This window comes from Bos indicus, chromosome X, assembly GCF_029378745.1.
Source record: "Bos indicus isolate NIAB-ARS_2022 breed Sahiwal x Tharparkar chromosome X, NIAB-ARS_B.indTharparkar_mat_pri_1.0, whole genome shotgun sequence".
Lineage (NCBI taxonomy): Eukaryota > Metazoa > Chordata > Mammalia > Artiodactyla > Bovidae > Bos > Bos indicus.
Window position 1 is genome coordinate 54,564,163 of NC_091789.1, and position 27,243 is coordinate 54,591,405.

General features: G+C 41.6%; 1 protein-coding gene across 1 annotated transcript in view; it reads left to right on the forward strand.

The window, feature by feature from the left end:
• Positions 1-510: 510 nt before the first annotated feature.
• Positions 511-27,243, forward strand: part of LOC139181513 (uncharacterized) — a 67,099-nt gene continuing 40,366 nt past the window's right edge. Inside the window, exon 1 of the mRNA XM_070785035.1 lies at positions 511-626. Coding sequence (XP_070641136.1) covers positions 511-626 — 116 coding nt within the window. The remainder of the gene's footprint in view (positions 627-27,243) is intronic.

Sequence of the window (27,243 nt, forward strand, 5' to 3'; positions counted from 1 at the left end):
GGCAGCTGTGCGTGACCATCGGGCAGGGGCCAGGGGGCCAGACCAGGACATGGTCATCGTAGGAGAAACTGTGTAGCAGTGAGTGGACCAGACCCCAGAACACAGGCCCAAACTGCTCCAAGGGGTCCCCATGGCCTGCAACCACTGCTGCGCCTTCCTGCTCACTCTCATCATTCTCTACTGTCTCCTCCTCCTCGACCTCTTCCAATAGGTGCTCCTCCTCCTCCAGGTGCTCCTCCTCCTCCAGGGCCTCCAGCTCGAAATCAGACTCCTCCTCCTCCTCTAACGGCTCTATAGCCCACTCTTCCATTGTGGCCTGTGGCCCACCGTGCCCCCCTGTGAAGGCCTCCTGACACCCTCAGGGAGGGCAGAAGGGCCGCAGCCTCCTCGACCCCATCCGTCCCCTCCCAAGCAGGTGCCAGGACCCCAAGGGGACTGGGGTCACAGCCTACCCTGCCACCAGCCCTGTCCAGGCCACCTGGCATCCAGTTGTGCTCCTCTGTGGCAGACATGGCAGGAGAGACTGTGCCAGACGGTGATGGGCCTGCAGTGATGTCCACGGGGAAGATGGCAGCCGCCGAGCTGAGAGTCGCGGAGGAGATGCCGTTGGCAGCGCAGACCACAGGGTGGGGGTGTGGGCGGCAGAGATGTCAGCTGCACAGGGAACAGGAGTCTGTGAAGTTGCTGGTGTGGGCCCCACGACAGGAATGGCAAGGGGGTGGCCGGCAGACTGGCCCACCACGACCGAGGCTGAGATGGCGGTGTACAGGCAGGAAAGAACCTGAAGGGCTGGCGATGGTAGGTGGAGCTTAAAGGTCAACCGGGGACCACTTCCTCCAGCGCCAGCTCTAAGCTCATTTGCCAGGAGTCAAGGATTGGCATGATCGCCATCCAGTGAGTGGTCAAGGCCCTCAGCTTCCCTGGAGGCCTGACAGGCCCAGGTCACACTTTAAGCCCACAGGAGTCCTTTCCCTTTCATTCCTTCATTGCAAAAGCAAAACTACAGTGTCTGAATGGGGCGGGGCGGGGGGTGGGGGTGCCCTGGTGTATGGGAACCTGGATGTGGTGCCCAGTTGCCACGCTGGGACAACTCACACCAGCAGAGATACACTTTTTAAAAAAGAAAGAAAAAAAAAAAAGAAAGAAAAAGCAAAGGTGTATAGATCAAATATCAGCAACTGATTAAAACCTCCTGTGAGAGACAGAAAGAGAATGTGGTGGTTTTAATGTTGCTAAAGTTACTTAGTAAGAGCATACAAAGTTGGTATGGATGCTGATGAGAATGGAGAGTGGAAGAAGCAGTAAAAATTGGACTGAACCCTGTTTCATCAGGGCTCCCCTAATTCACTTCAAGGCTCCATGACATGAAGAGAGAGTGACTTCTTTCAAGACTGCACTAAGCACCTGCTCTGCACTAAACAGTTATACACACTCCCTCCGAAATTCATATTTTGAAGTGCTTAGCCACCTCACACCCCAGATGGGGGAGTAGAAGGATATGTGCTCATCTCCTCCTGTGAGAACACCAGAATTGCAACTACCTGTTGAACAACCATCGACAGGAGGATGCTGGAACCTACCAAAAAGAGACACCCCACGTCCAAAGACAAAGGAGAAGCTACAATGAGATGGTAGGAAGGGTGCAATCACGATAAAATCAAATCCCGTACCCACCCATTGGGCAACCCACAAACTGGAGAGCAATGATACTCAAGAAGTTCTCTCACTGTTGTGAAAGTTCTGAGCCCCACATCAGGCTTCCCAACCTGGGAATTTGATAAAGGGGCTGGGAATCCCCAGGGAATCTGACCTTGAAGGCCAGCGGGCTTTGATTATAGTACTTGCACAGGACTGGAGGAAACAGAGACTCCACTCTTGGAAGGCACAAACAAAATCTTGCACACACTACGACCCAAGGGAAAGGAGCAGTGACCCCAGAGGAGACTGATGCAAAACTACCTGCTACTGTTGGAGGGTCACCTGTGGAGGCCTGAGTCGGCAAGGGCTCATGGCAGGGACGGGGACACTGGCAGCAGCAGTCCTGGAAGGTCCCCCTTGATGTAAGTCCTCTTGGACTTGCCATTAACCCTACCACAGAGCCCATAGATCCCAGCCCTGGGATGCCTAAGGCCAAAACACTAACAAGAAGGGAGTACAAGCCCACCCATTTGCAGACAATTGAATTAAAGATTTACTGACCAAGGCCCTGCCCACCAAAACAAGACCCAGTTTTCCCCACCCTGTCCTTCCCATCAGAAAGCTTACAGAAGCCTCTTAGCCTCATCCACCAGAGGGCATGCAGAAGAAGCAAGAAGAAAAACAATGGAGAAGATGCAAGAATTGTTTACCAGAGACCTAGAAGCACTAAAGAACAAACTGAGATGAACACAACACTAGAAGAATTCAATAGCAGAACAACTGAGGCAGAAAAATGGATAAGGGACCTGGAGGACAGAATGGTGGAAATCACTGCTGCGAAACAGAATATAAGGAAAAAAATGCAAAAAAAAAAAAGGACAGCGTAAGAAACTTCTGGGACAACATTAAATGCACCAAAGGGGTCCCATAAGGAGAAGAGAGAGAGAGAAAGGACTCAAGAAAATATGTGAGGAGATAATAGCTGAAAACTTCCCTAACATGGGATAGGGAATGGTCAACCAAGTCCAGGAAGGGCAGAGAGTCCCAGGCAGGATAAACCCAAGGAGGTTTATCCAAGGAGGATAAACCCAAGGAGGTATATTGGTGACTGTATCCACCAATACACCTAGTAATCAAACTCACCAAAATTAAAGACAAAGATAAAATATTAAAAGCACAAGGGGAAAATGACAAATAACACACGAGGGAACCCCCGTCAGGTTATCAGCTGATTTCTCAACAGAAACTCTACAAGCCAGAAGGGAATGGCATGATATATTTAACGTGATGGAAAGGAAGAAACTCCAACCAAGAATACACCACCCTGCAAGATTCTCATTCAGATTTGATGGAGAAATCAAAAGCTTTCCACACAAGCAAAAGTTAAGAGAATGAAAAGACCTACAGAAAATAAACCCAAAGCAATTAAGAAAATGGTAATAGCATCATATATATCGATAATTACCTTAAATGTAAATGGGTAAAATGTACCAACCAAAAGACATAGACTGGCTGGGTGGATGAAAACATATGCGTGCATGCACTTCCGCTTACCCCATCACTCTGCTTAACTCCCAAATTGTATGTAATCATTGTATACTGTTAGATTAATCATGCTCCAATTATGGCTTGCAATTGTAATTACCTTTTATTTTTTGTCTGGCTATTGATTGTGAAAACTGATAAACATCTTTTACCATGGTGGGTACGTAACTATTATTCACTTAATACCATTGTGTCATGATTGGTCAACAGAAAAATAATAGAATTCTACATCACCAAAAAAAAGGCAGAGGAACCAGAGATCAAATTGCCAACATCCGTGGGATCATAGGAAAAGCCAGAGAGTTCCTAAAAAACATCTACTTTTGCTTAATTGACCACACCAAAGCCTTTGCCTCTGTGGATCACAACAAATTGTGGAAACTTCTTCAAGAGATGGGAATACCAGACCACCTTACCTGCCTCCTGAGAAATCTGTGTGCAGGTCAAGAAGCAACAGTTAGAACCGGACGTGGAACAACAGACTTGTTCCAAATTGGGAAAGGAGTACGTCAAGGCTGTATATTGTCACTCTGCTTATTTAACTTCTACGCGGAGTTGTTGTTGTTGTTTAGTCACTAAGTCGTGCCCGACTCTTTTGTGACCCCATGGACTGTAACCTGCCAGGCTCCTCTGTCCATGGGATTTTCCCAGGCAAGAATATCGGAGTGGGTTGCCATTTCTTTCTCCAGGGGAACTTCCCAATGCAGAGACTGAACCCAGGTCTCTTGCATCTTCTGCACTGGCAGGCATATTTTTTACCACTGAGCCACTGAAGGAAGCAGAGTAAACCATGCGAAATGCCGGGCTGGATGAAGCACAAGCTGGAAGCAACACTGCTGGGAGAAATATCAATAACCTCAGATATGCAGATGACATCACCCTTATGGCAGAAAGTGAAGAAGAACAAAAGAGGTGCTTGATGAAAGTCAAAGAGGAGAGTGAAAAAGTTGGCTTAAAACTCAACATTCAAAAAACAAAGATTATGGCATCCGGTCCCATCACTTCATGGCAAATAGAGGGGGAAACAATGGAAACAGTGACAGACTTTATTTTCCTGGGCTCCAAAATCACTGCAGATGGTGGCTGCAGCCATGAAATTAAAAGACACTTGCTCCTTGGAAGAAAAGCTATGACCAACCTAGACAGCATATTAAAAAGCAGACATGCCCTTGCCAACAAAGGTCTGTCTAGTCAAAGCTATGGTTCTTCCAGTAACCATATACGGATGTTAGAGTTGGACCATAAAGAAAGCTGAGCTCCAAAGAACTGATGCTTTTTAAAAAATATAAATTTATGTATTTTAATTGGAGGCTAATTACTTTACAATATTGTATTGGTTTTGCCATACATCAACATGAGTCTGCCACAGGGGTATGGAGAGGGAGGTGGGAGGGGGGTTCAGGATGAGAACTGATGCTTTTGAACTGTGGTGTTAGAGAAGACTCTTGAGAGTCCCTTGGACTGCAAGGAGATCAAACCAGTCAGTCCTAAAGGACATCAGTCCTGAATATTCACTGGAAGGACTGATGCTGAAGCTGAAACTCCAATACATTGGCCACCTGATGTGAAGAACTGACTCCTTGGAAAAGACCCTGATGCTGGGAAAAATTGAAGGCAGGGGGGAGAAGAGGATGACAGAGGATGAGGTGGTTGGATGGCATCACCGACTCAATGGACATGGGTTTGAGCAAGCTCAGGAAGTTGGTGATGGACAGGGAAGCCTGGGGTGCTGCAGTCCATGGGGTCGCAAAGAGGTGGACATGACTGAGCGACTGAACTGAACTGAACTGATATCACCAAAACTACCATTTAATAGAAAAACCTGTAATCACTTTTTAAAATCCAGAATTTTCTTGGATTTTTTTTTTGAAAAATACAAATGCCCAGCCAGTAGCTTTTTTTATCCAAAGCTACAGAAATGTTTCTAATGAGCTACCATGTTTAAAAACAACTGGACTATATGATGATATTTTACTTTTATCTAGTTTGTTTCACTGTTTCTAATGAGCTACCATGTTTAAAAACAACTGGACTATACGATGGTATTTTACTTTTATCTAGTTTGTTTCACTTTTTCTATTTCATATTCAGTGCCCTCATTTCATTTACTTTATGTTTTCCAATTTTTCCATCTCTCTTTCTGATATTCTTTCTCAAGCCTTTAGCAAGCATAGTAGAAAAGCTACACACACACACACATATACATAGTATGTATATCTATTTTAGAAAACTTACGAGTGTTTGCCTAAAAAATTTGTTCTATTTTGATTCCATTTGTTTCACTTAGCATGAATACAATGATAGATTTCTAATTAAAAAAATAGATATGCAACAAAGGTTTACTATATAGCACAGGGAACTATAGTCAATGTCTTGTATAACCTAGAAAAGAAAATAATTTGAAAAATAATATATATATATGTATAACTGAATCAGCTTGCTCTGCACCTAAAACACTGTAAGTCAACTAGACTTCAAGGAATACGTATATATTAAGAAAAGAAGCCTGGGGTAATCCATCCAGAGGCGCCATTTGTTTCCCATGGCTCAAGAACTGGAAATATTGGAGAAATGAGTCGAAAAACAGTGGGGATAATTACCCCTTCCCTATCTAGAACATATGCAACATGGGTTTCTCGCTTTATGTCAGCCTTGTTTTATTTTACCTTAACTCATAATCAGTGTTTTCAGTGAGGATAGTCCATCTGATCCCATGTTGTCAAGCCCATTTATAAGTGGCAAAGACTCAATTTAACTTCATGAGCTATATGTCAGAGTGCCTACGCCCACTGTAGGATATTTTACGACAATGGCTGCTATGGTCTGGAGAACGGAAACACTGCAGTGATAAGATGGTTAAGGCAAATATACCTATTGGCCAACTTCAGTACCTCCCTTAACACTATAGGGACATCTTTTAAAAATTCAGTGTTATCCTCAAGTTTCCTCTATTTTGTGCCCCAGTACGAAGGTCAAAAAATTTTCCTAAAGGATGCATTTTAGCAGATGTTGAAGTCAATTCCCAATCTATTTGTAGAAGTCTAAGCCAATAAGCACTTTTTATCTTTAAAAAATATTGGTATGCTATTGTGGTAATTGTCACCTTTTTAAAGGGTATACTTTACAGGCATCTGGTACATGCACAGTGTAGTTCAGCCATCCCCTCTGTTGTGTCCAAAAGTAAACCCCATGCCCAGTAATCAGTCCTTCTCCATTTCCCCCTCACTGCAACCAAGCTCTGAGAACCAATAATCTGCTCTCTGTCTCTACAGACTTACCTTTCCTGGGTAGTTGCTACAAATGAAATTGTACAGTATGTGACCTTTTTTGTCTGGCCTCTCTCACTTGGCATAATGATTTTGAGTTTCATTTGGGACCTCATTCCTTTTTGTGGCTGAATGCTGTGTGCTGTCCAGAGGATCACTTTAATGTCTGTATTTGGTGAAATGTAGGAGTCCAACTTCATTCTATTGCTGTCCTCGTACCATTCTGGGGACAAGACTTGTACTTCTCACCAATTAATGATCTGACATCCCTGCAGAAAATCAATTGAGGGTATGTATCTGGGTTTATTTCTGGACTCACCGCTCTAGTCCATTGATCTGTGTGTCTATCATTATCTCAGTACCACACTGTCTTGATTATTGTTCCCAAGTAAGTTCTGATACAGGGTAGGGGTCTCCTGCAACTCTCTTTTTCAAGATTGTCTTAGCTATTCCTGGTCTCTTGCAATTCCACATAAATTCTAGGATGAGCTTTTTTTTCCTGCAAAATAGGTCACTGGAATTTTGAAAAGGATTGCTTTTCATCTGTAGACCTTTTTACATAGGCTTCCCAACTGTATATTAAGACCTCAAATTTTCTAAGCTGCCTTGACGCCTTTGAGCCTCAGATACTCCACTGGCCCAACTGTACTTTCTCCTGCTCTGACCTGCAATGTCCCCTCCCTGTCAGAAAACTACCCCACCCAGCTGATTCTCTCCTATCAGAAAGACTAGCCGCACTCTGCCCATTCTTCCATCCACCAAGCTTAACTTCCCTGCCAGGCAGTGCAATGATTCCTACAGGACAACAATCCCCTCGTGTGGGAACCCTGGTGTGCCCCATCCTCTTGTTACTACAACATCTATTTCCCACAGTCCCTGCTGCTTAACTCTACTCCAAAGCCACACTCCCCCATTGTCCTGCATGGCATTCCCTGTTGTCCACCCAGGCTGTGAGTACCTGAGACTCACCAACAGCTGTCCATCTGTCCAGTGTCGTGTGCTTGGCCATCTCACACTTCTTAGGGTAGGGGATCCCTCCTTCATTAGTAGGGTAGATGGGAGATAAACAGAACTTTGGGTGTCACAACAAGATGGCCCAACCACTACCCGGGAAGCCTGAACATCTTTAACTCACTTCTCTTTTGCTAACTAAAAGTTTTGTTAGTTGAAGTTGACGGTGACCTGGGCTGGAGCTGCCAAAGGTGCCTGGATTGTGCTTTGGCTTGTGCCTGTTCTGTTGCCTCTCGACCTTGGCCGTCTCTTCCCACCCTAACTTGTTGTTCTAGTGCCTGAGGAGGGAACTATAGTGAATTGACTGTATCCTGGCCTGAGGTGGGCTGTTTTGCCCCTTTGCCTGGCACCTCCAAGGACACAGTCTGAGGCTGGGGATCATCAATGAATCCATAGAGTGGAAGTCTAGGGAGTGTTCAGCCGATAGTGACAAGGGGGTGCTGATGACACAGCTTAACTGTTTCGCTTTTGATTCCCACGTTCCAGGGGCCGGCCTAGAGTCTTTGGGGATAAGAAATCCAGTGTAGTAGGGTGGTCACTGAAGATGGATCATGGGGTGCAGCAGGGGGTGGACCATGGGGCAGTCATCCCGGTTGCTTCTCAAGTGTGCCCATTTCAAGCAAGGGTAGCAAACTTCCCTGTCTCCTTTGCTGTTGCTTTCCAAGTGAAAGCCACTCAGTCATGTCCAACTCTTTGTGACCCCATGGACTATACAGTCCTTGAAATTCTCCAGGACAGAATACTGGAGTGGCTAGCCGTTCCTTCTCCAGCGGATCTTCCCAATTCAGGGATTGAACCCAGGTCTCCCGCATGGCAGGAGGATTCTTTACAAGCTGAGCCACAAGGGAAGCCTTGTGGCTTCCATGTGTTGCTTTCCAAACACAATTGCTTTTCTTGGCTGTGTGCTCTACAGATGTTAGTTAGGCCTAGCTGTTCCATTCCTTGATCTCACTATTGGTCTCCTCTCTATGTGCCTGTCCCTCATTGAAAATGGAGTGTTGAAGTCTCCATGGATTATTTAGAACTATGTACTCTCCAGTTTGTAACTTTTTGTTTCATATATTTGGGGAGGCTGCTGGGACCTTATGGATATATAACTCATACATCTCCTTTGTGTACTGATTTTTTAATAATATAGAAATGTGTTGATATTCTGTAAAAAAAAAAAAAAAAAAAAAGTTCTGTTAAAATCTATTTCATCTCATGCCAGTACAGCCACTGCAACTCCCACTTTGGGACGATTTGCATAGATACCATTTTCTACCCTTTTGTTTTCAACTCTTTTTGGATGTAAGACAAGACTCTTATATAATAGATAACATATACTGAGTTACATTTATTGTTAATCCTATTTGCCAACCTGCCTTTTCATTGAATAGTTTTATCTGTTGGAATTGCAGAGATTTGGAGAAGGAAATGGCAACCCACTCCAGTATTCTTGCCTGGAGAATCCCGTGGACAAAGGAGCCTGATGGGGTGCTGCCCATGGGGTCGCATGGAGTCTGACACGGCTGAAGCGACTTAGCATGCATGCATGCATTCGAGAAGGAAATGGCAACGCACTCCAGTATTCTTGCCTGGAGAATCCCAGGGACAGAGGAGCCTGGTGGGCTGCCATCTATGGGGTCGCACACAGTCAGACACGATGAAGCGACTTAGCAGCAGCAGCATTGCAGAGATTATTTCCGAGGAAAGATTTTTCCTAACAGTTTTCTAACTTTCCACATGTCAGCCCATTTTTGTTCCATCACTCCTCAATTACTGTCTTTTTCTGTGATTAATTGAAATTTCTCTTGCACAAAGTGATTATCACTCTTACTCTTTACTTTTAAAATATTTTTAAGTCTGGAGTTTTTAAATTTGTTTTATGCTTTTTTGGGAGGTTGTTATGCTGTGAATTATAATTATTATCTTACCTTTAAAAAAGTCAAGTTTGTATTAATACTGAGATAGTTTTCATAGTATTCTAAACTCTGTTGCCTCCCAGCTCTGCCACATTCCTTTATTTATTGTGATAAATGGCAGGTTTGCATGTGGTTCCTATTTACAGATTTATGGTTACTGCTTTATACATTTTTCTTTTAAATCAAAATACAAAGAGAGGAGAAGATAAACAGAAGTCACAGGGATTTCCCTGGTGGTCCAGTGGTTTAGAATCCGCCTTCCAATGCAGGGGATGTAGGTTCAAACCCTGAACCCGTATCTAAGATGCCACATGTGGTGGATCAACTAAACCTTGGGGCCACAACTCCTGAGCCCGCATGCTCTGGAGCCCGTGTGTCACAGCTGGAGAGACGCCCTCACGATGCAGTGAAGATCGTGTTGCAATGAAGACCCAATGTGTCCATTAATAAATAAGTATTGTTTGAAAAGAGCAGTTATAAACCCAAAGTGCAGGAATACTGGCTTTCGCGTTTATCTGTGCAGTTCCCTTGGCCTTTGTGCTTTATTTCTTCACAGTCCTCCAAATAGGTGCCCACGGGTGTTTCACTTCAGCCTGAAGGACTACTTTAGCATTTATTTTTTAAGCTATGCTGGGTCTATTTAGCTGCGCAGGCTTTTCTCTAGCTGTGAAGAGCAGGGGCTACTGTCTGGTTGCAGTGGAAGGGCTTCTCATTACAATGGCTTCTATTATTGCAGAACATGGGCTCTAGGGCTCAGGCTCAGCAGTTGTGACACACCGGTTTAATTGCTCCACCGTATGTGGGATCTTCCTGGACCTGGGATCAAACCCATGTCCTCTGAATTGGCAGGCAGGTTCTTTAACACTGAGCCACAAGGGTAGTCCCTGTATCAATTTTTCAGTGTGAACAGGATATGCGTGCCTCCCATCCCCTCCTACTTTGTTGCGGTATAATTTATAAATAAAATTTGTATATTTAAGTTGAACAACGTGATGTGATGTATGCATACATTGTTAAATGATTACCACAGGCTACTTAATACACATATTACCTCACATAGTTAAAGGATTTTAGGAGGTGGGGTGTGGGATAAAACTAGGATCTACTCCCTCATCAAGTCTGCAGTATACCATACAATGTCTTAAATTTATATTCAACATGCTGTACGTTAGATCCCTAGAATTTATTTAGCTTATAACTGATTGTTTTTACCCTTTGATGAAGCACTCCACAAATTACAGCCCTGGATGTATCATGCTTCCTGATTTCATTATATCACAAAGATATAGTAATCAAAACAGTATGGTTCTGGCATAAGAATAGATACACAGATCTTTGAAACAACATACAGATCCCAGAAATAAACCCACATGTGCGTGCGTGCATTCATGCGTGCATGCTAAGTCACTTCAGTCATGTCCAACGCTTTGCAACCCTATGGGCAGTAGCCCACCAGGCTCCTCTGTCCATGGGATTTTCCAGGCAAGAATATTGGAGTGCACTGCCGTGCCCTCCTCCTGGGGATCTTCCCAACCCAGGGATCCAACCTGTGTCTTACCACTAGTGCCACCTGGGAAGGCCAAACCCACACATATATGCTCACCTATTTGACAAGAGCTCCAAGAACATGCAATGAGTGTTTCCTGGTAGCTCAGCAGCAAAGAGTTCCCCTGCAACGCAGGAGACTTGCAGGAGATGTGTGTTGGGTCCCTGGGTTGGGAAGACCACCTGCAAGCAAGGAAAACAACAATCTAGAAAACATCATGAGGAAAGCATAGCCTATTATCTTACACTATATCCCCAAGTCAATTCAAAATGTTTAAAGATTAAACATAAGGCCTGAAACTGTAAAACTCCAAGAAGAAAATATTGGGGTAAGCACTTTAACATAGGTTTTGACAAAGAATTTTTTTAATTGACCCCAAAACAAAGGCAATGAAAGCAAAAATAAACAGGTGAATTACATCAAACTAAAAAGATTCTACACAGCAAAGAAAGCAATCAACAAAATGAAAAGGCAACTTACCTATGGAGCAGAGGAAAATATTTGCAAAGCATGTATCTGTTAAGGGGTTCATATGCAAAATGTATAAGGAACTCAGTCAACTCAAGAGCAAAAGAGAAATTCTCAATCAGTAAAATGATACATGGAGGACTTCCCTGGTGGTCCAGTGGTTAGGACTCCACACTTCCACTGCAGGGTGCATGGGTTTGACCCCTGGTCAGGGAACGAAGATCCTACAAGCCTCGTGGCATGGCCCCCCAAAAGAAATCTTCTGATCATATCATGTAACAACCTAAATGGGAAAAGAATTTGAAAAATAATACTTAACATCTATTAATACATGTATAACAAATCACTTTATTGTATACTTGAAACTATCATGACATTGCTAATCAACTATACTCCAGTATAAAATAAAATGTGAAAAAAGACATCACATCTGTTACAATGGCTATTATCAAAAGGACAAGAAATAGCAAGCACTGGCAAGGTTGTGGTAAAAAAGGAACCCTTCTGCTCCGTTGGTGGGAATGCAAAATTGTGCAGCCACTAGGAAAAACAGTGTGGAGATTCCTCAAAAAATTAAAAATAGAATTATCAGATCATCCAGCAATCCCGCTCCTGAAAATATATCCAAAGGACATGATTCCTGCTCTGCTCTTATATGCTCATTGCAGCATTATTTGCAATAGTCAAGAATGAAGACAACCTAAGTGTTTGTGGCAGATGAAAGGATAAAGAAAATACTATATGCATATATATGTATATGTGTGTATAATACACATATATATATGGGGCTTCCCTGGTGGTTCAGATGGTAAAGAATCTGCCTGCAATGCAGGAGACCTAGGTTTGATCCCAGGATGAGGAATATCCCCTGGAGAAGGAAATGACAACCCACTCCAGTGATATATATATATAAAACACAATATATGTAACACAATATGTATTTAATATAATATATATATACAGTATATATTCAATATAATATACTATATATCATAAATACTTATGTGGCATAAAATAGAATTCTTTTAAAAAATTCATCTGAAAAAATATTTTTGCCTTTATGGGGGTGAAACTGAGGGGAAGCAGGAGCAGTGATAATACATAGTGGATTCTCCGTCCTTCAGACTTCTTGCCTTTCTCTGGAAATCTCTACAGGCAGAGCTTAATCGGGAGACAGTTGAAAAGGCAAAATGGGGTTGGCAGTGACCCAGAAACATAGAACACATTATAGATTTGGAACTCCTATATTTAGACAACTGTAACTTACCTAGCCTCTATGTCTTATGCCACATATACCCTGAGAGAGAATGCAAACACTGTGCCTTTTGTAACAAAAGAAACACAGAAATGACTGTAATAGCATCAATAACACCCGCTTTCAAAAACACAAAAACTAAAATTGAGACCTTTGTTAGGAGCTGTACTGATGTTTATTAGTAAATAGGGAACCGCTGACAGATTTTAATTAAGTTTACATATTTTACTAATTTTGGTATTGAAAATTTCATACACATAATGACTTCTCTTCTTTCTCACATGGCCACCTAGAAAACTCAGAGTGTAGGTTAAAAGTATCCTTCTCCATATATTTGTTTAATATTCCAGCCTCAGGCACACTCAACACCTTTGCCTGAGCACCAGGTGGAACATCACTCTTACGTAAGCCAGTTTTTCTACCTGAAAGATTTTAAAATAGCCTTAAAATTTTTTGTTAGAATTGGGAGATCTAAAGATAAAACCTGTGTAAAAACTGTGTAGAGACACAAACCTTCTATGACTCAGAAACTTATCTGGAGCACTGTGTGGGTGTGTGTGAGTGTATGTGTATTATTTCAGTTGAACTTTAAGCAAACTGCAAACATACACTCTACACAGAAACACTTTCCAATTCCCTGTGTTTAAACTCATGGGGTGAGCTTCGCTGCAGAGGCAGGACCTGGGGTCTTTGGGCAGGTGTGGCAGTTAAAGAGTGCGAGCTCTCAAACCCGACCTCCTACCCGGAGCTTGTTATATATACAGAGTGAAGTAAGTCAGAAAGAGAAAAACAAATATCGTTCATTAACACATATATATGGAATCTAGAAAAATGGTACTGATGAACTTCTTTGCAGGGCAGGAATAGGATTCAGATATAGAGAGCAGACTCATGGACACAGTGGGGGCAGGAGAGGGTGGGACGTATTGAAAGAGCATTACTATACATTACTATATGTAATATAAATAGCTGGTGTGAAGTTGCTGTATAACACAGGGAGCTCAACTTTGTGCTCTGTGACAACCTAGAGGGGTGAGATGGGGTGGGAGTCGAGAGGGAGTCTGAAGAGGGAGGTGACACATGGATACCTATGGCTGATTCATGTTGCTGTATGGCAGAAACCAACACAACATTGTTGTCTGCACAGAATTGGACACGACTGGAGTGAAGTGACTTAGCAAGAACACACCATATGACCCCTCAAACCCACTCCTGGGCATATATCCAGAGAAAACTCTAATTCAAAAAGATACATGCACCCCAACGTTCATAGCAGCACTATTTACAAGGGCCAAGACAAGGAAGCAACCTAAATGTCCATCCACACATGAATGGATAAAGAAGATGTGGTACACATATACAACAGAATACTACTCAGCCATAAGAGAATGAAATATAATGAGGCCATTTATCAGCAACATGGATGGACCGAGAGATTATCATACTAAGTGAGGTAAGTCAGACAGACAAAGACAAACATCATAGGATTTCACTTATATGTGGGATCAAACTATGTTACAAGTGAACATATTTACAAAAGAGAAACACTCACAGACAAAAAAAACAAACTTATGGTTACCAAAGGGGTAAGGGGTTAGAGAAGGGGTTAATTGAGAGGTTGGGCTAAGCAGATATAAACTACTAAATATGAAATATATAACCAACAAGGTCCTACTGTATAGCACAGGGAACTATCTGTAATAAACCATAACGGAAAAGAATATGAAAACGTATATGCTTAAAGCTCAACACTCAGAAAACTAAGATCATGGCATCTGGTCCCATCACTTCATGGGAAATAGATGGGGAAACAGTGTAAACAGTGTCGGACTTTATTTTGGGGGGCTCCAAAATCACTGCAGACGGTGACTTCAGCCATGAAATTAAAAGACGCTTACTCCTTGGAAGTAAACTTATGACCAACCTAGATAGCATATTAAAAAGCAGAGACGTTACTTTGCCAACAAAGGTCCGTCTAGTCAAGGCTACGGTTTTTCCAGTAGTCATGAATGGATGTGAGAGTTGGACTGTGAAGAAAGCTGAGCACCAAAGCATTGATGCTTTTGAACTGTGGTGTTGGAGAAGACTCTTGAGAGTCCTTTGGCCTGCAAGGAGATCCAACCAGTCCATTCTGAAGGAGATCAGCCCTGGGTGTTCTTTGGAAGGACTGATGCTAAAGCTGAAACTCCAGTACCATGGCCACCTCATGCGAAGAGTTGACTCATTGGAAAAGACTCTGATGCCTGGAGGGATTGGGGGCAGGCGGAGAAGGGGACGACACAGGATGAGATGGCTGGATGGCATCACTGACTCGATGGACGTGGGTTTGAGTGAACTCCAGGAGTTGGTGATGGACAGGGAGGCCTGGTGTGCTGCCATCCATGGGGTGGCAAAGAGCTGGATACAACTGAGCGACTGAACTGAACTGAACTGAATATAACCTTGTAAATCAATTACACTTCAATAAAAATATACTGAAAAATGAAAGCCTTTGACTGTGTGGATCACAATAAAGTGTGGAAAATTTTTAAAAAGAGATGGGAATACCAGACCACCTTACCTGTCTCCTGTGAAACCTGTATGTGGCTCAGAAACAACAGTTAGAACCTGACAAGGAACAATGGACTGGTTCAAAATTGTGAATGGCATACAAGGCTGTATATGGTCATCCTGATTTAGTATAACTTTTATGCTGAGTACATCATGTGAAATGCTAGGCTGGATATAACACAAGCTAGAATCAAGAACACCAGGAGAAATACCAACAATCTCAGATATGCAGATGATACCACTTTAATGGCAGAAAGCGAAGAGGAACTAAAGAGCCTCTTGATGAAAGTGAAAGAGCAGAGTGAAAAAGCTGGCTTAAAACCCTGAAAAACTAAGATCACGGCATCTGGTCCCATCCCTTCATGGCAAAGAGATGGGAAAAAAGTAGAAACAATGACAGAGTTTATTTTCTTGGGCTCCAAAATACTGCAGACGGTGACAGCAGCCATGAAATTAAAAGACGCTTGCTCCTTGGAAGAAAAGCTGTGAGAAACCTAGACAGCATATTAAAAATCAGACACATCACTTTGCCGACAAAGGTCCATCTAGTCAAAGCTATGGTTTTTCCAGTAGTCTCATGCGGATGTGAGACTTGCACCATAAAGAAGTGGGGTGAGCACTGAAGAACTGATGGTTTCAAATTGTGATGATTTCCAGTCCCTTGGTCAGCACGGTGATCAAACCAGTGAATCCAAAAGGATATCAACCCTGAATATTCATTGAATGGACCAATGCCGAAGCCAAAGCTCCAATACTTTGGCCACCTGATGTGAAGAGCTGACTCACTGGACAAGATCCTGATGCTGGGAAAAATTGAGGGCAAGAGGAGAAGGGGACATCAGGGGATGAGATGGTTAGATAGCATGACTGACACAATGAAAGCTCAATAGTTGTGGCACATGAGCTTAGCTGCTCAATGACATGTGGAATCTTCTGGGATCAGGGACTGAACCTAAGTCTCCTGAAGTGGCAGGCAAATTCTTTACCACTGAGTCATGAGGGAAACCCTCATCTACTTTTGGGCTTCTCAGGCGGTGCTAGTGGTAAAGAACCCGAGTGCCAAAGCAGGAGACGTAAGAGACGGGGGTTCGATCCCTCCTTGGTTGGGAAGATCCCCTGGAGGAGGGCATGGCAGCCCACTCCAGTATCCTTGCTTAGAGAATTCCATGGACAGAGGAGCCTGGCAGGCTACAGTACATGGGTCAGAATGAGTCGGACACGACAGAAGTGACTTAGCACAGACACCGACTCAATGGACATGAATTTGAGCAGTGTCCAGGAGATAGTGATGGTCAGGGGTGCCTGGCGTGCTGCAGTCCATGGGGTTGCAGAGTCAGACACAACATAGTGACTGAACAGCAACAACAACAAAAAATGAAACAGTTATGAAGCCAAAAAAAGGTACAAACTCTCAGTTATAAGATAGATAATCATAAGGATATAATGTACGGCATGGTGACTATAGTTAATAATACTGTATTGTGTATTTGACAGTTGCTAAGGCAACTTGTTCCTAGGTTTGCTCTTAATAAGAGATGTAAAAGGTTTTTCCTTATCTTCTAAGTAATCTCCTTAGAAGGCACAGATTCTATGTCTTATCAGAATAATGTCCTGTGCTCTTTGTTGATTTATCGCGTCTTTTATTTGTAAGAGAACTGAGCAGTCTTACTTCTAAAAGAGATCATTGTTTTCATGCTTACACATGCAGTTAATGTTTTAAAGAAAAAAAATATTGTAGTTTTTGCTTTGATTTATAGGACTGATTCGTAGGTATGACTTTTAGTTTGCCCATGTAGATGCAACTTAATTTTATTTATTTATGTATTTATTTTTGGCTTGCTAGTTTTTTGTTGCTGGGCAGGCTTTTCTCTAGTTGTGGAGACTGGGGCCTATCTCTCGTTGCAGTACATGGGTGTCTCGTTGTGGTGGCTTCTCTTGTTGCAGAGCATGGGTTCTAGAGCATGTGAGTCTCAGCAGTTGCAGCATGTGGGTCTAGTAGCTGTGGCTTCCAGGCTCTAGAGCACAGGCTCAGGAGTTGTGCCACAGGCTTAGTTACTCCACGGCATGTGGGATCAGGGATGGAACCTGAGTCTCCTGCGTTGGCAGGCAGGTTCTTTACCACTGAGCAACCAGGGAAGCCCTCGATGCAATAGCAAGAATTTTCCCTTCTTTGTTGCCACATTTCCTAGTTTCAGTGAAATTATACAAGGATTCTTTAATAAAAATTAAAACCTCATGTTTAATCGATAAATAAAAGGGATAAGGCTATTTGCAATCACATTCCCTTCAATATTTACTTTTGAAATATTCTTATCAATAATCTGGATAAATGGATAGCCAAACAGTTTCTTAGTTACCTATGATTCTTTTTTTAATTCTGTTTTTTTTTTTTTTTTTTCAGGTTTTACATTTAGGTCTATGATTCATTTTTTTTGAGTTAATCTTTGTATATGATGCAAGGTGTGATCAGTTGTTGTTGCTGTTCTATTTACACAGAGGTATTCACGTTTTCTGGGCTTCCCAGGAGACTCCAGTGGCAAAGAAGCCTCCTGCCGATGCAGGAGATGCGGGTTTGATCCCTGGGTCAGAAAGATCCGCTGGAGGAGGACATGGCAACACACTCCAGTATTCTTGCTTGGAAAATTCCATGCACAGAGGAGCCTGGCAGTCCATGGGGTTGCAAAGAGTCAGACACAACTGAGCATGTGCGTGTGCCTGTGCACACATATACACGTGTGCGCGCGTGTGCACACACACACACACACATTCAAGTCTTCCAGCATCATTTGTTGTTCCACATCGCATGTGGGATCCTATTTCTTTGACCAGGGCTCAAATCTGTGTCTCCTGCATTGGAAGGCAGAGTCTTAACCATTAAACTGCCAGGGAAGTCCATGACCCATGAATGTATTTAGCAAATTGTACAAAACTTTTGACATTTCTAACAACTTGTGAAATTCTGTCTTTCCAATATAAAATTCTAAATGAAATCTGCTTGATCTCAAACTGACTTTGATATTTTCCAGAAGGCCTCTGGAATATCACAAAGAGCCTGTTCCTTCACCTTGTAAATGAGAGATGTTACAATAATTAGGTTTATTTGATCAGCTGAGTTGCACAGGAAGCATTCTCAAATACTAAGAGATGCTTCACCTTTTCTAATTTATACTTCTTTGTGTACAATGTTAATATAAATACTTTAGAAATTATATTAACTTCCTAGAAATGTCAATGCCTTTGTTGTTCCTGATGTATCTTGGTGCTGCTTTGCCTTATAATTAGACAACACTGGCAAAATGTTATCAGCTGCAATTCCAGTTACTATTTTAGAATGTTGTATGCCACAGAAACAACTAAATGTCCTTGTCAATTGCATCACTTTGTATAATGAACATTGTATAATGAACATCCATCCCATCTTTTACCATGGTGATTTTCATCTTTTTTAAAAATTTATTTATTTTTTATTGAAGGATAATTGCTTTATAGAATTTTGCTCTTTTCTGTCAAACCTCAACATGAATCAGCCATAGGTATACATATATCCCCTCCCTTTTGAACCTCCCTCCCATCTCCCTCCCCATCACACCCCTCTAGGTTTATACAGAGCCCCTGTTTGAGTTTCCTGAGCCATACAGCAAATTCCCATTGGCTATCTATTTTACATTTGGTAATGTACATTTCCATGTTACTCTTTCCATACATCTCACCATCTCTTCCCCTCTCCCCATGTCCATAAGTCTATTCTCTATGTCTGTTTCTCCATTGTTGCCCTGTAAATAAATTCTTCAGTGCCATTTTTCTATTTTCCGTATATATGGGTTAGAATATGATATTTATCTTTCTCTTTTTGACTTACTTCACTCCTATAATACTTACTTCTTACTTATAACAGGTTCCAGGTTCATCCACCTCATTAGAACTGACTGAAATGTGTTCCTTTTATGGCTGAGTAATATTCCATTGTGTATATGTACTACAATCTGTTTATCCATTCATCTGTCAATGAACGTCTAGGTTGCTTCTATGTTCTAGCTATTGTAAATAGTTACCAATGGCATTTTTCACAGAACTAGAACAAAAAAGTTCACAATTCCTATGGAAACACAAAAGACCCCGAAAATCCAAAGCAGTCTTGAAAAGAAGAATGGAGCTGGAGGAATCAACTTTCCTGACTTCATATTATAGTATAAGGCTACAGTCATCAAGACAGTATGGTACTGGCACAAAAGCAGAAATACAGACCAATGATTTTCATCTTTTGTCATCCATAGTTATTTTACCCTGGTAAAATAAATAAACCCTGATGCTTCCTTGAAAACCCTTGTAATCAGCTACATGCCAGACTAACTATCTTCAACAAAATGAGACTATCTTGGAGTCCCGAAAGGACTCTGCCAGGTACTCTTGAGGCACAGAACTCCTAATGGCATTGCTTAAACAACTTGGAGACCACACCACTAGACCAAGTCAGGATTTCCTGAATTCTCCTGGAGAAGCTGGTAAGTTCATGAGATGGCTAATCCAAGATCAAACAGAACAAGAATTACATGGGGCTGAGTGAACACATTAGGCATGATTACAGGTTTTGTTTGGACTACTGCTGATGTCTTAATGTTCTGTTCTCTGGAGAACAACTTTCTCTTCTAACTTCAGCTATCTAAGATTCATAATAGTTTAGTAAATCATACTGCTGTAAATGTAAGTGAGGTATTTATCTTCTTTTCCCTGCCTGATCACTCTAGAGTTTGAATATTCTTATTAAGTATTCTCATTTTCATAGTAATACAATGAATGGTATAGGTTCAATATGAAAATTTCCTCTGTATTGATTTGATTATATAAGCTTTTAGTGGACTATCACATTTGAAAACAATACATATAATCAGACATGATCAGATAGTTAAAGAAATTAAAGGTGATTTTATGAAGCCAATGCTTACAACGTCCTCTTGGGCAAATGGGCCTCCTACCTGGATTACAGCTTTCTCAGTCTTAGAGCTGAGTAGGAGAGGTCACCACCTGGCAGGCCTAGCAAACTTAGGATACTGTGAGGACTTCAAGAAGAGATTAATTTACCTAAATCTGCATGTGAATTCTGGTGGTGAGTTCTTGGCAAGGCTTCCTAGCCTCGAGAGGCTTTTCAAAGTCCAATCTAAGACTCCTTATGAAAAGTTCCAGCAATGCAAACTAAAAAGGCCTCTGTGGTCAATTATCATTCTTGCTGAAATTGTGCAAATAAGCAAGCCAAATCTAGTGAGATCAGACATTTTATAAATGTAAGAATGATCTTATTCTTACTCCTAATGGCATTGCTTAGACAACTTTGAGACCACACCACTAGACTGAGACAGGATTTCCTGAATTCTCCTGGAGACTCTCAGCTGATAAGTTCATGAGATGGCTAATCCCAGATCAAACAGAACAAGAATTACAAGAATTACAAAGAATGATCTTACTTTGAGTATCTTTGGCCAAAAAGGAAGTGACTGTTGAAATTTTGTTTTTAAAAAGAAAACACAGCATTGTAAGGTATGGGATTCTGGTCTTTGAGCTATTTTGCACATTGTTGTAAACTACGTGGTTATGTTACCTACATCTAAATCGGACTGGCTTCTGCTATCTCATACACTTTGCCAGTCGTTACCAATTTCTCAGCTCTTCCAGTTTGCTTCAATATCTGGCGGCAACTCCTCAAACTTCTGTTTCCAAATTTTTTCCAGCCCTCCTGATTTGACATCATTGAGAACACAAAGCTGACTGCCCAGATTCTTATTGGAAGTCTACGCTTTGTCTTCATAGGATCAAAAGAAGTCCTATGAGCTGAAGCTAGACAACTTGATATAAATTTCAAAGGACTCATCATTGCAGCAGATTATGTATGATCTTCATGCCTGAAACTGCTGCCACGTGGGTCGCTCAGGAAATTACACTTTATCTCCATGCTCTGCTCCAGGAAATAATCATGATTGTGGATGAGCTTACCAAAACCTATCTGATGTCTATGCTTCATAGAAAACATTCACTGCAAACTAGGAAATCTATCAGATTACCACTGCCATCTCCTCATTCCACAGCCTAAACATGCTTCAAGCCCAACATCTAGAAATGTTTTCAATTGGTTATCCTTCTGGACTCAGAAACTGTGTCTAAATATTAATAGTCCACTATAAATCTTAATCTTTCTTTTTTGTTTCCTTAGAAACCTCCCTCATTAAGTGATTGATTCCTTGCAGGATCCAGCAGATATCTTCTACTACCAAATATCAGCAGACGCTTCAGCTGTTGCTTAGTGAACAAAAGGTGACTGAGTGAGAAATGGACTTATATTGTTCACAGGAAAAAGAATGCCTCTTCTTCCCTTGAAGAAGGGGAGGAACTGAAAATAACTCCCTCCTTAACCAAACCTTAGGCCCTTCTGAGTCCTCTTCTTCACTCTACCTGAAGCTTGATCCTACCTGCCAAGCTGCCGAGCCCAGTTTTAGCAAAGATCCTCCATAATCAGAATGAGTTTAATCAGATTCCCCCAATAATTCATATCTGAGTTTTTCATCCCTCCTCTTGATATCTAATCAAGTCCCACTCCCAGCCTCCCTTGATACTTGTGTTAGTCAGAGTTCTCCACAGAAACAGGATCAACAAGAAACAGATAGATATACACATATCTTATATATCAAGTATCTATACCTATAGGTATAGATAACTAGATCAGATACCTAATATCTATACATTTATATATATGTGTGTGTGTATATATATAGAATATATATATATATAGAACTAGTGTGTATATATATATAGAACTAGTGTATATATATATCATTATATATATAATAATAATATTGTATATTATTACTAATATATATTATATAATTATTAATAATATATTATATATTACTATATATTAATATATTGTATATATAATATATATAATAGAACTAGTGTATATATATATTATATATATATAATAGAACTAGTGTATATATATATACACTAGTACTATATATATACATATATATTGCATATATATTGTATATATATGTATACACTAGTACTATATATATATATAATAGAACTAGTGTATATGTATATATTATATATATAATAGAACTAGTGTATATATGTATATATATAAATATATATATACACATACACTAGTTCTATTCCTCTACTATATATAGATGTTGCTATAGATATAAGACAGAGAAGGCAATGGCACCCCACTCCAGTACTCTTGCCTGGAAAATCCCATGGACGGAGAAGCCTGGTGGGCTGCAGTCCATAGAGTCACTAAGAATCAGACACAAATGAGTGACTTCACTTTCACTTTTCACTTTCATGCATTGGAGAAGGAAATGGCGACCCACTCCAGTGTTCTTGCCTGGAGAACCCCAGGGATGGGGGAGCCTTGTGGGCTGCTGTCAATGGGGTTGCACAGAGTCAGACACGACTGAAGCGACTTAGCAGCAGCAGCAGCATAGATATAAGATAGATATAGATATGGCTTCCCAGGTGGCTCAGTGGTAAAGAATCTGCTGCCAATGCAGGAGACGCAGGAGACCTGGGTTCAGTCCCTCGATTGGGAAGATCCCCTGGAGGAGGTAATGGCAACGCACTCCAGTATTCTTGTCTGGGAAATCCCATGGACAGAGGATTCTGGAGGGTTACAGGTCCACAGGGTTGCAGAGTCAGGCACAACTTAGCAACTGAGCATGAGCACGAGCATACATATACATGAAGAGATTTATTATAGAAATTGGCTCATGCAATTGTGGAGGATGAGAAATCATGCAATCTGCTGTCTGCAAGCTGGTAAACCAAGAAAGTCAGTGGTATAATTCAGTCTAAGTCAGAAGGCCTGACAAACCCTGAACCCAGTTCAAGGCTAAAAGCCTGAGAATCAGAGGGCAGACGGTGCAAATCCTGGTCTAAGTGCAAAGGCCTAAGACGAGGAATGCCGATGTCTTAGAACAGAGTCATATGGATGTCTCAGTTCAGGCAAAGAGCAAACTCATCCTTCCTCTGCCTTTCTGTTCTATTCAGGCCCTCAAGGGATTGGGTGATGCCCACTTGCATTGATGAGGGCAATTTTCTTTACTCAGTCTACCAATTCCTATGCTAATCTCTTCCAGAATCCTGCTTACAGACACACCAGGAAATGCTGTACAAGCAAGTTGACATCTAAAATTAGCCAACACAATACCTAAGTTCCTGTTAGTAATTTCCCAGTCACTACCTCCTTCAACCACCCTGTTGGCGATAAATTTTCATCTGTCTCTCGTGTAGATGGAGTTGAGTTTATTTTCCCTGTTGCAACAGTCTCTGTCCCCTTTTACAGTAGTCTTAAACAAAGCCTTCCTTGCCTTAAACTCCATGTGGCATAATTATCTATTGACAGTATTCAAGTTATGTTCATGTGAATGAGAGAATGTGTGTCAGGTTCTCAGCTGTGAGCTAGTATGTGCATATTTATGTGAGATAAAATGAGAATGTGAGTACATGTGAGCAAATTTCTTCTGTGAGCTAATGTCTGAGCTTTATGGTGGATGGAAACATGTTTGTGTATACATGTATATAAGCATGTTCTGGATTTTAAGAATGTGTAAGTGAAAGTGTGAGTGGGAACATCTGGAAGCATCTGACTGTTTATATCTGAGTCCCTTTGTGAGTAAACTTGTGAGTAAGGTCCTGAAATGGAGTGACTATATCAGCATGTTTTGGCTTCCCTGGTAGCTCAGCTGGTAAAGAATCCGCCTGCAACGCAGGAGATCCTGGTTCGATTCCTGGGTTGGGAAGATGCCCTGGAGAAGGGATAGGCTACCCACTCCAGGATTCTTGGGCTTCCCTGGTGGCTCAGACGGTAAAGAATCCACCTGCAATATGGCAGATCTGGGTTCGATACCTGGGTCAGGAAGATCCCCTGGAGGGGGGCCTAGCAACCCACTCCAGCATTCTGGCCTGGCGAATCCCCACGGACAGAAGAGCCTGGCAGCTACAGTTACAGTCCATGGGGTCACAAAGAGTTGGACACGACTGAGCGACTAACACAGACACACACACACAGACACAAACACACACATCAGCATGTTTATGTGAAACAATGAATGTGTTGGTGCACGCATGTGAATGTATGTGTTTTTGAATTTGAGTTTGAGGGCAAATCAGTGTGTGTTTAGTTAGTGTGCAAGAATGTGTATGTATGTCAACATATCTCTGTGTGACATTGTATGTGTGAGCATGTTCATGGGTGAGAGTGTTTTCCTAGGTGTAAATGTGTGTGCTTAAAATGAATATTTAAGTGTGTTCACCTGTATAAATGAATTTGTAGGCATGTGAATGCATATTAGCATAATACTGAGTAGTTGGGGTAAATGTGTTTTTTGTGTGATCTTGTTTATGTGTGAATACATTTGAGTAAGGTTATTTGTGAGCATATATGTGGGAGTACATTCAATGGTTTTTTATTTTTTAAATTAGTTACTTGGAGGATAATTATTTACAATATCGTGATGGGTTTTGCCATACATCAACATGAATCGGCCATACATATATGTGTCCCCCCTCATCCTGAATCTCCCTCCCACCTCCCTCCCCACCCTATCCCTTTAGGTTGTCCCAGAAAACCGGCTTTGGATGCCCTGCTTCTTGCATCAAACTCGCACTGGCCATCTATTTTACATGTGGTAATGCATATGCTTCGATGCTATTCTCTCAAATCATCCCACCCTCGCCTTCTCCCACTGAGTCCAAAAGTCTGTTCTTTACATCCATGTCTCCTTTGCTGCCCTGCATGTACGATTGTCCATATCATCTTTCTAAATTGCACATATATGCATGAATAATATTATTTATTTATTTTTGGCTGTACTGTGTCTTTGTTGCTGCGCGGGCGTTTCTCTAGTTGCTTCTCTTTGGCTGAGATGCACAGACTTCTGGTTGTGGAGCAAGGACTCTAGGGCACGCAGGCTTCAGTGGTTGTGGCATGTGGGCTCAGTACTTGTGGCTTGCGGGGTCTAGAGCACAGGCTCAATAGTTGTGGCACATGGGCTTAGTTGCTTCATGGCATGTAGGATCCTCTCGGACCAGGGATCAAATCCATGGCTTTTACATTGGCAGGTGGATTCTTTACCACGGAGCCACCAGGAAGTCCCATGTAATGTTTTTTTTTTAAATAAATGAATGAAATTGTTAGCTTCTTGCTGATTGTGAGCACGTTCCTGTGCAATTCAATATGTAAGCATGTTTGTGACAATGATATTTTATATGGGTAAGTGAATGGGTGTGTGCATGTATAAATGAAATGACTGTATGTTGAATGTGAGTGAATTTATAATCATGTGTATGTTTTTAAGTGCACAACTATGATAATATGAATTATCTAGGGCCACCTCATGTGTGTGAATTGTGAGCCACCAAGTGTGAATGCATGTTAGGATGTGTATATGTGTGAGTACATTGGTCAGCATGTGTTAATTTGTAAGCTAGTCACTCAGTCGTGTCCGACTCTGTGATTCCATGGACTGTAGCCCGCCAGGCTCCTCTATCCATGGGATTCTCCAAGCTACAATGCTGGAGTGGGTTCCCACTCCCTTCTCCAGGGGATCTTCCTGACCCAGGATCTAACCCGGGTCTCCTGCATTGCAGGCAGATTCTTTACCATCTGAGCCACCAGAGAAGCCTGAACAAATGAGCATGTGCATATATATGGGTTTGTCCATTTGTGAGAGTAAATATGTGACCTTGTACATCTGAGAGTGTGTTCATATTTCAATATTTGGGTATTGCTGTAAATGTTTGTGTGTTCAAGTATACCCTGAATTTGCAGCCACATGCATGGGTGTTAGCATGTTTGTATGAGTAGGAATGTGTATCAGGTTCACTGTTGTGAGCTAGTTAATAGGTGAGTGTATTTGTGTGAGTGAAACATAAACATGAGTGTAAGTGCTTGTGAGTGTATTTTCTTCTTTGAGTGAATATCTGAGCTTCATACAGGATGTGAACATATTTGTATGTGAGTCTCTATGTGAACATAGATTTTGAGTGAAAATGTGCATGTATAAGTGGAATGTGTGAGTGGGAACTTTTGAATATAAGCATTTGTGTCCCTGTGTGAATGAATCTATGGGCATGGTCATGTGATTAAGTGAATGTTTGAGCATGTTTGTGTGAAGGAGTGAATGTCAATATGCACATGTAAGTGTATGGGTGTGTGAATGGGAATGTACTGGTGGGCAAGTCTGAGACTGTTTGAGTGTTAAAGTGTTTTGTGAGTGAGTGAATGTGTAAATGTATAGGTATGTCAGCACATCTGTCTGTGACAGTGTCTCTGTGAGCCTGTTCATGGGTGAGAGTGGTCTCTAGGATATATATTTATCTGTATGCTTAGAGTGAACATTTATGTATGCTCATCTGTATAAACGCATTTGCAAGTCTGATAATCATCTTGGCATATTCATGTATAATGGATGGGAAAGTATATTTTCTCGTGACCTTGTTAATATGTGATTACAGTGGTCACTCACTATCCACAGAAGACTGAGTCTAGGACCCACTGAGGATACCAAAATCTGAGCGTGTCTAAGTCCCATAGTCAGCCCTCTCTGTCCCTGTAGTCTGCATCCTCAGATTCAACCAGCCGTGGATCATCAGTATAGAATGTGATATGCAGTTGGTTAAATCTGTGAATTCAAAACCCATAGACACAAAGGGCCAACTGTATATTTATTGAAAAAGTTTGCACATAAGTGGACCCACAGTTGAAATCCATGTCAGGCAAGGGTCAACTGTATATTGGAATAAGGTCATTCATACCCATGTGTGAGTAAATGTAACTGTTTTATATAGATGGGTGAGTCTGTTTGTGTGCAACTATATTTGTGACCATGTGCATGCTTATGACAAAAAGTTTGCATGAGTAAATGAATTCACATGTTTGCACATATAAACACAATGTGCCTGCCTGGTTACATATCTGTGACCATGTGCTTGGATGTTAGCATGTTTGTGTAAGGGAATATGTATCAGGTTCTTTGTTTTGAACTAGTTAATGTAGAGTGAGCA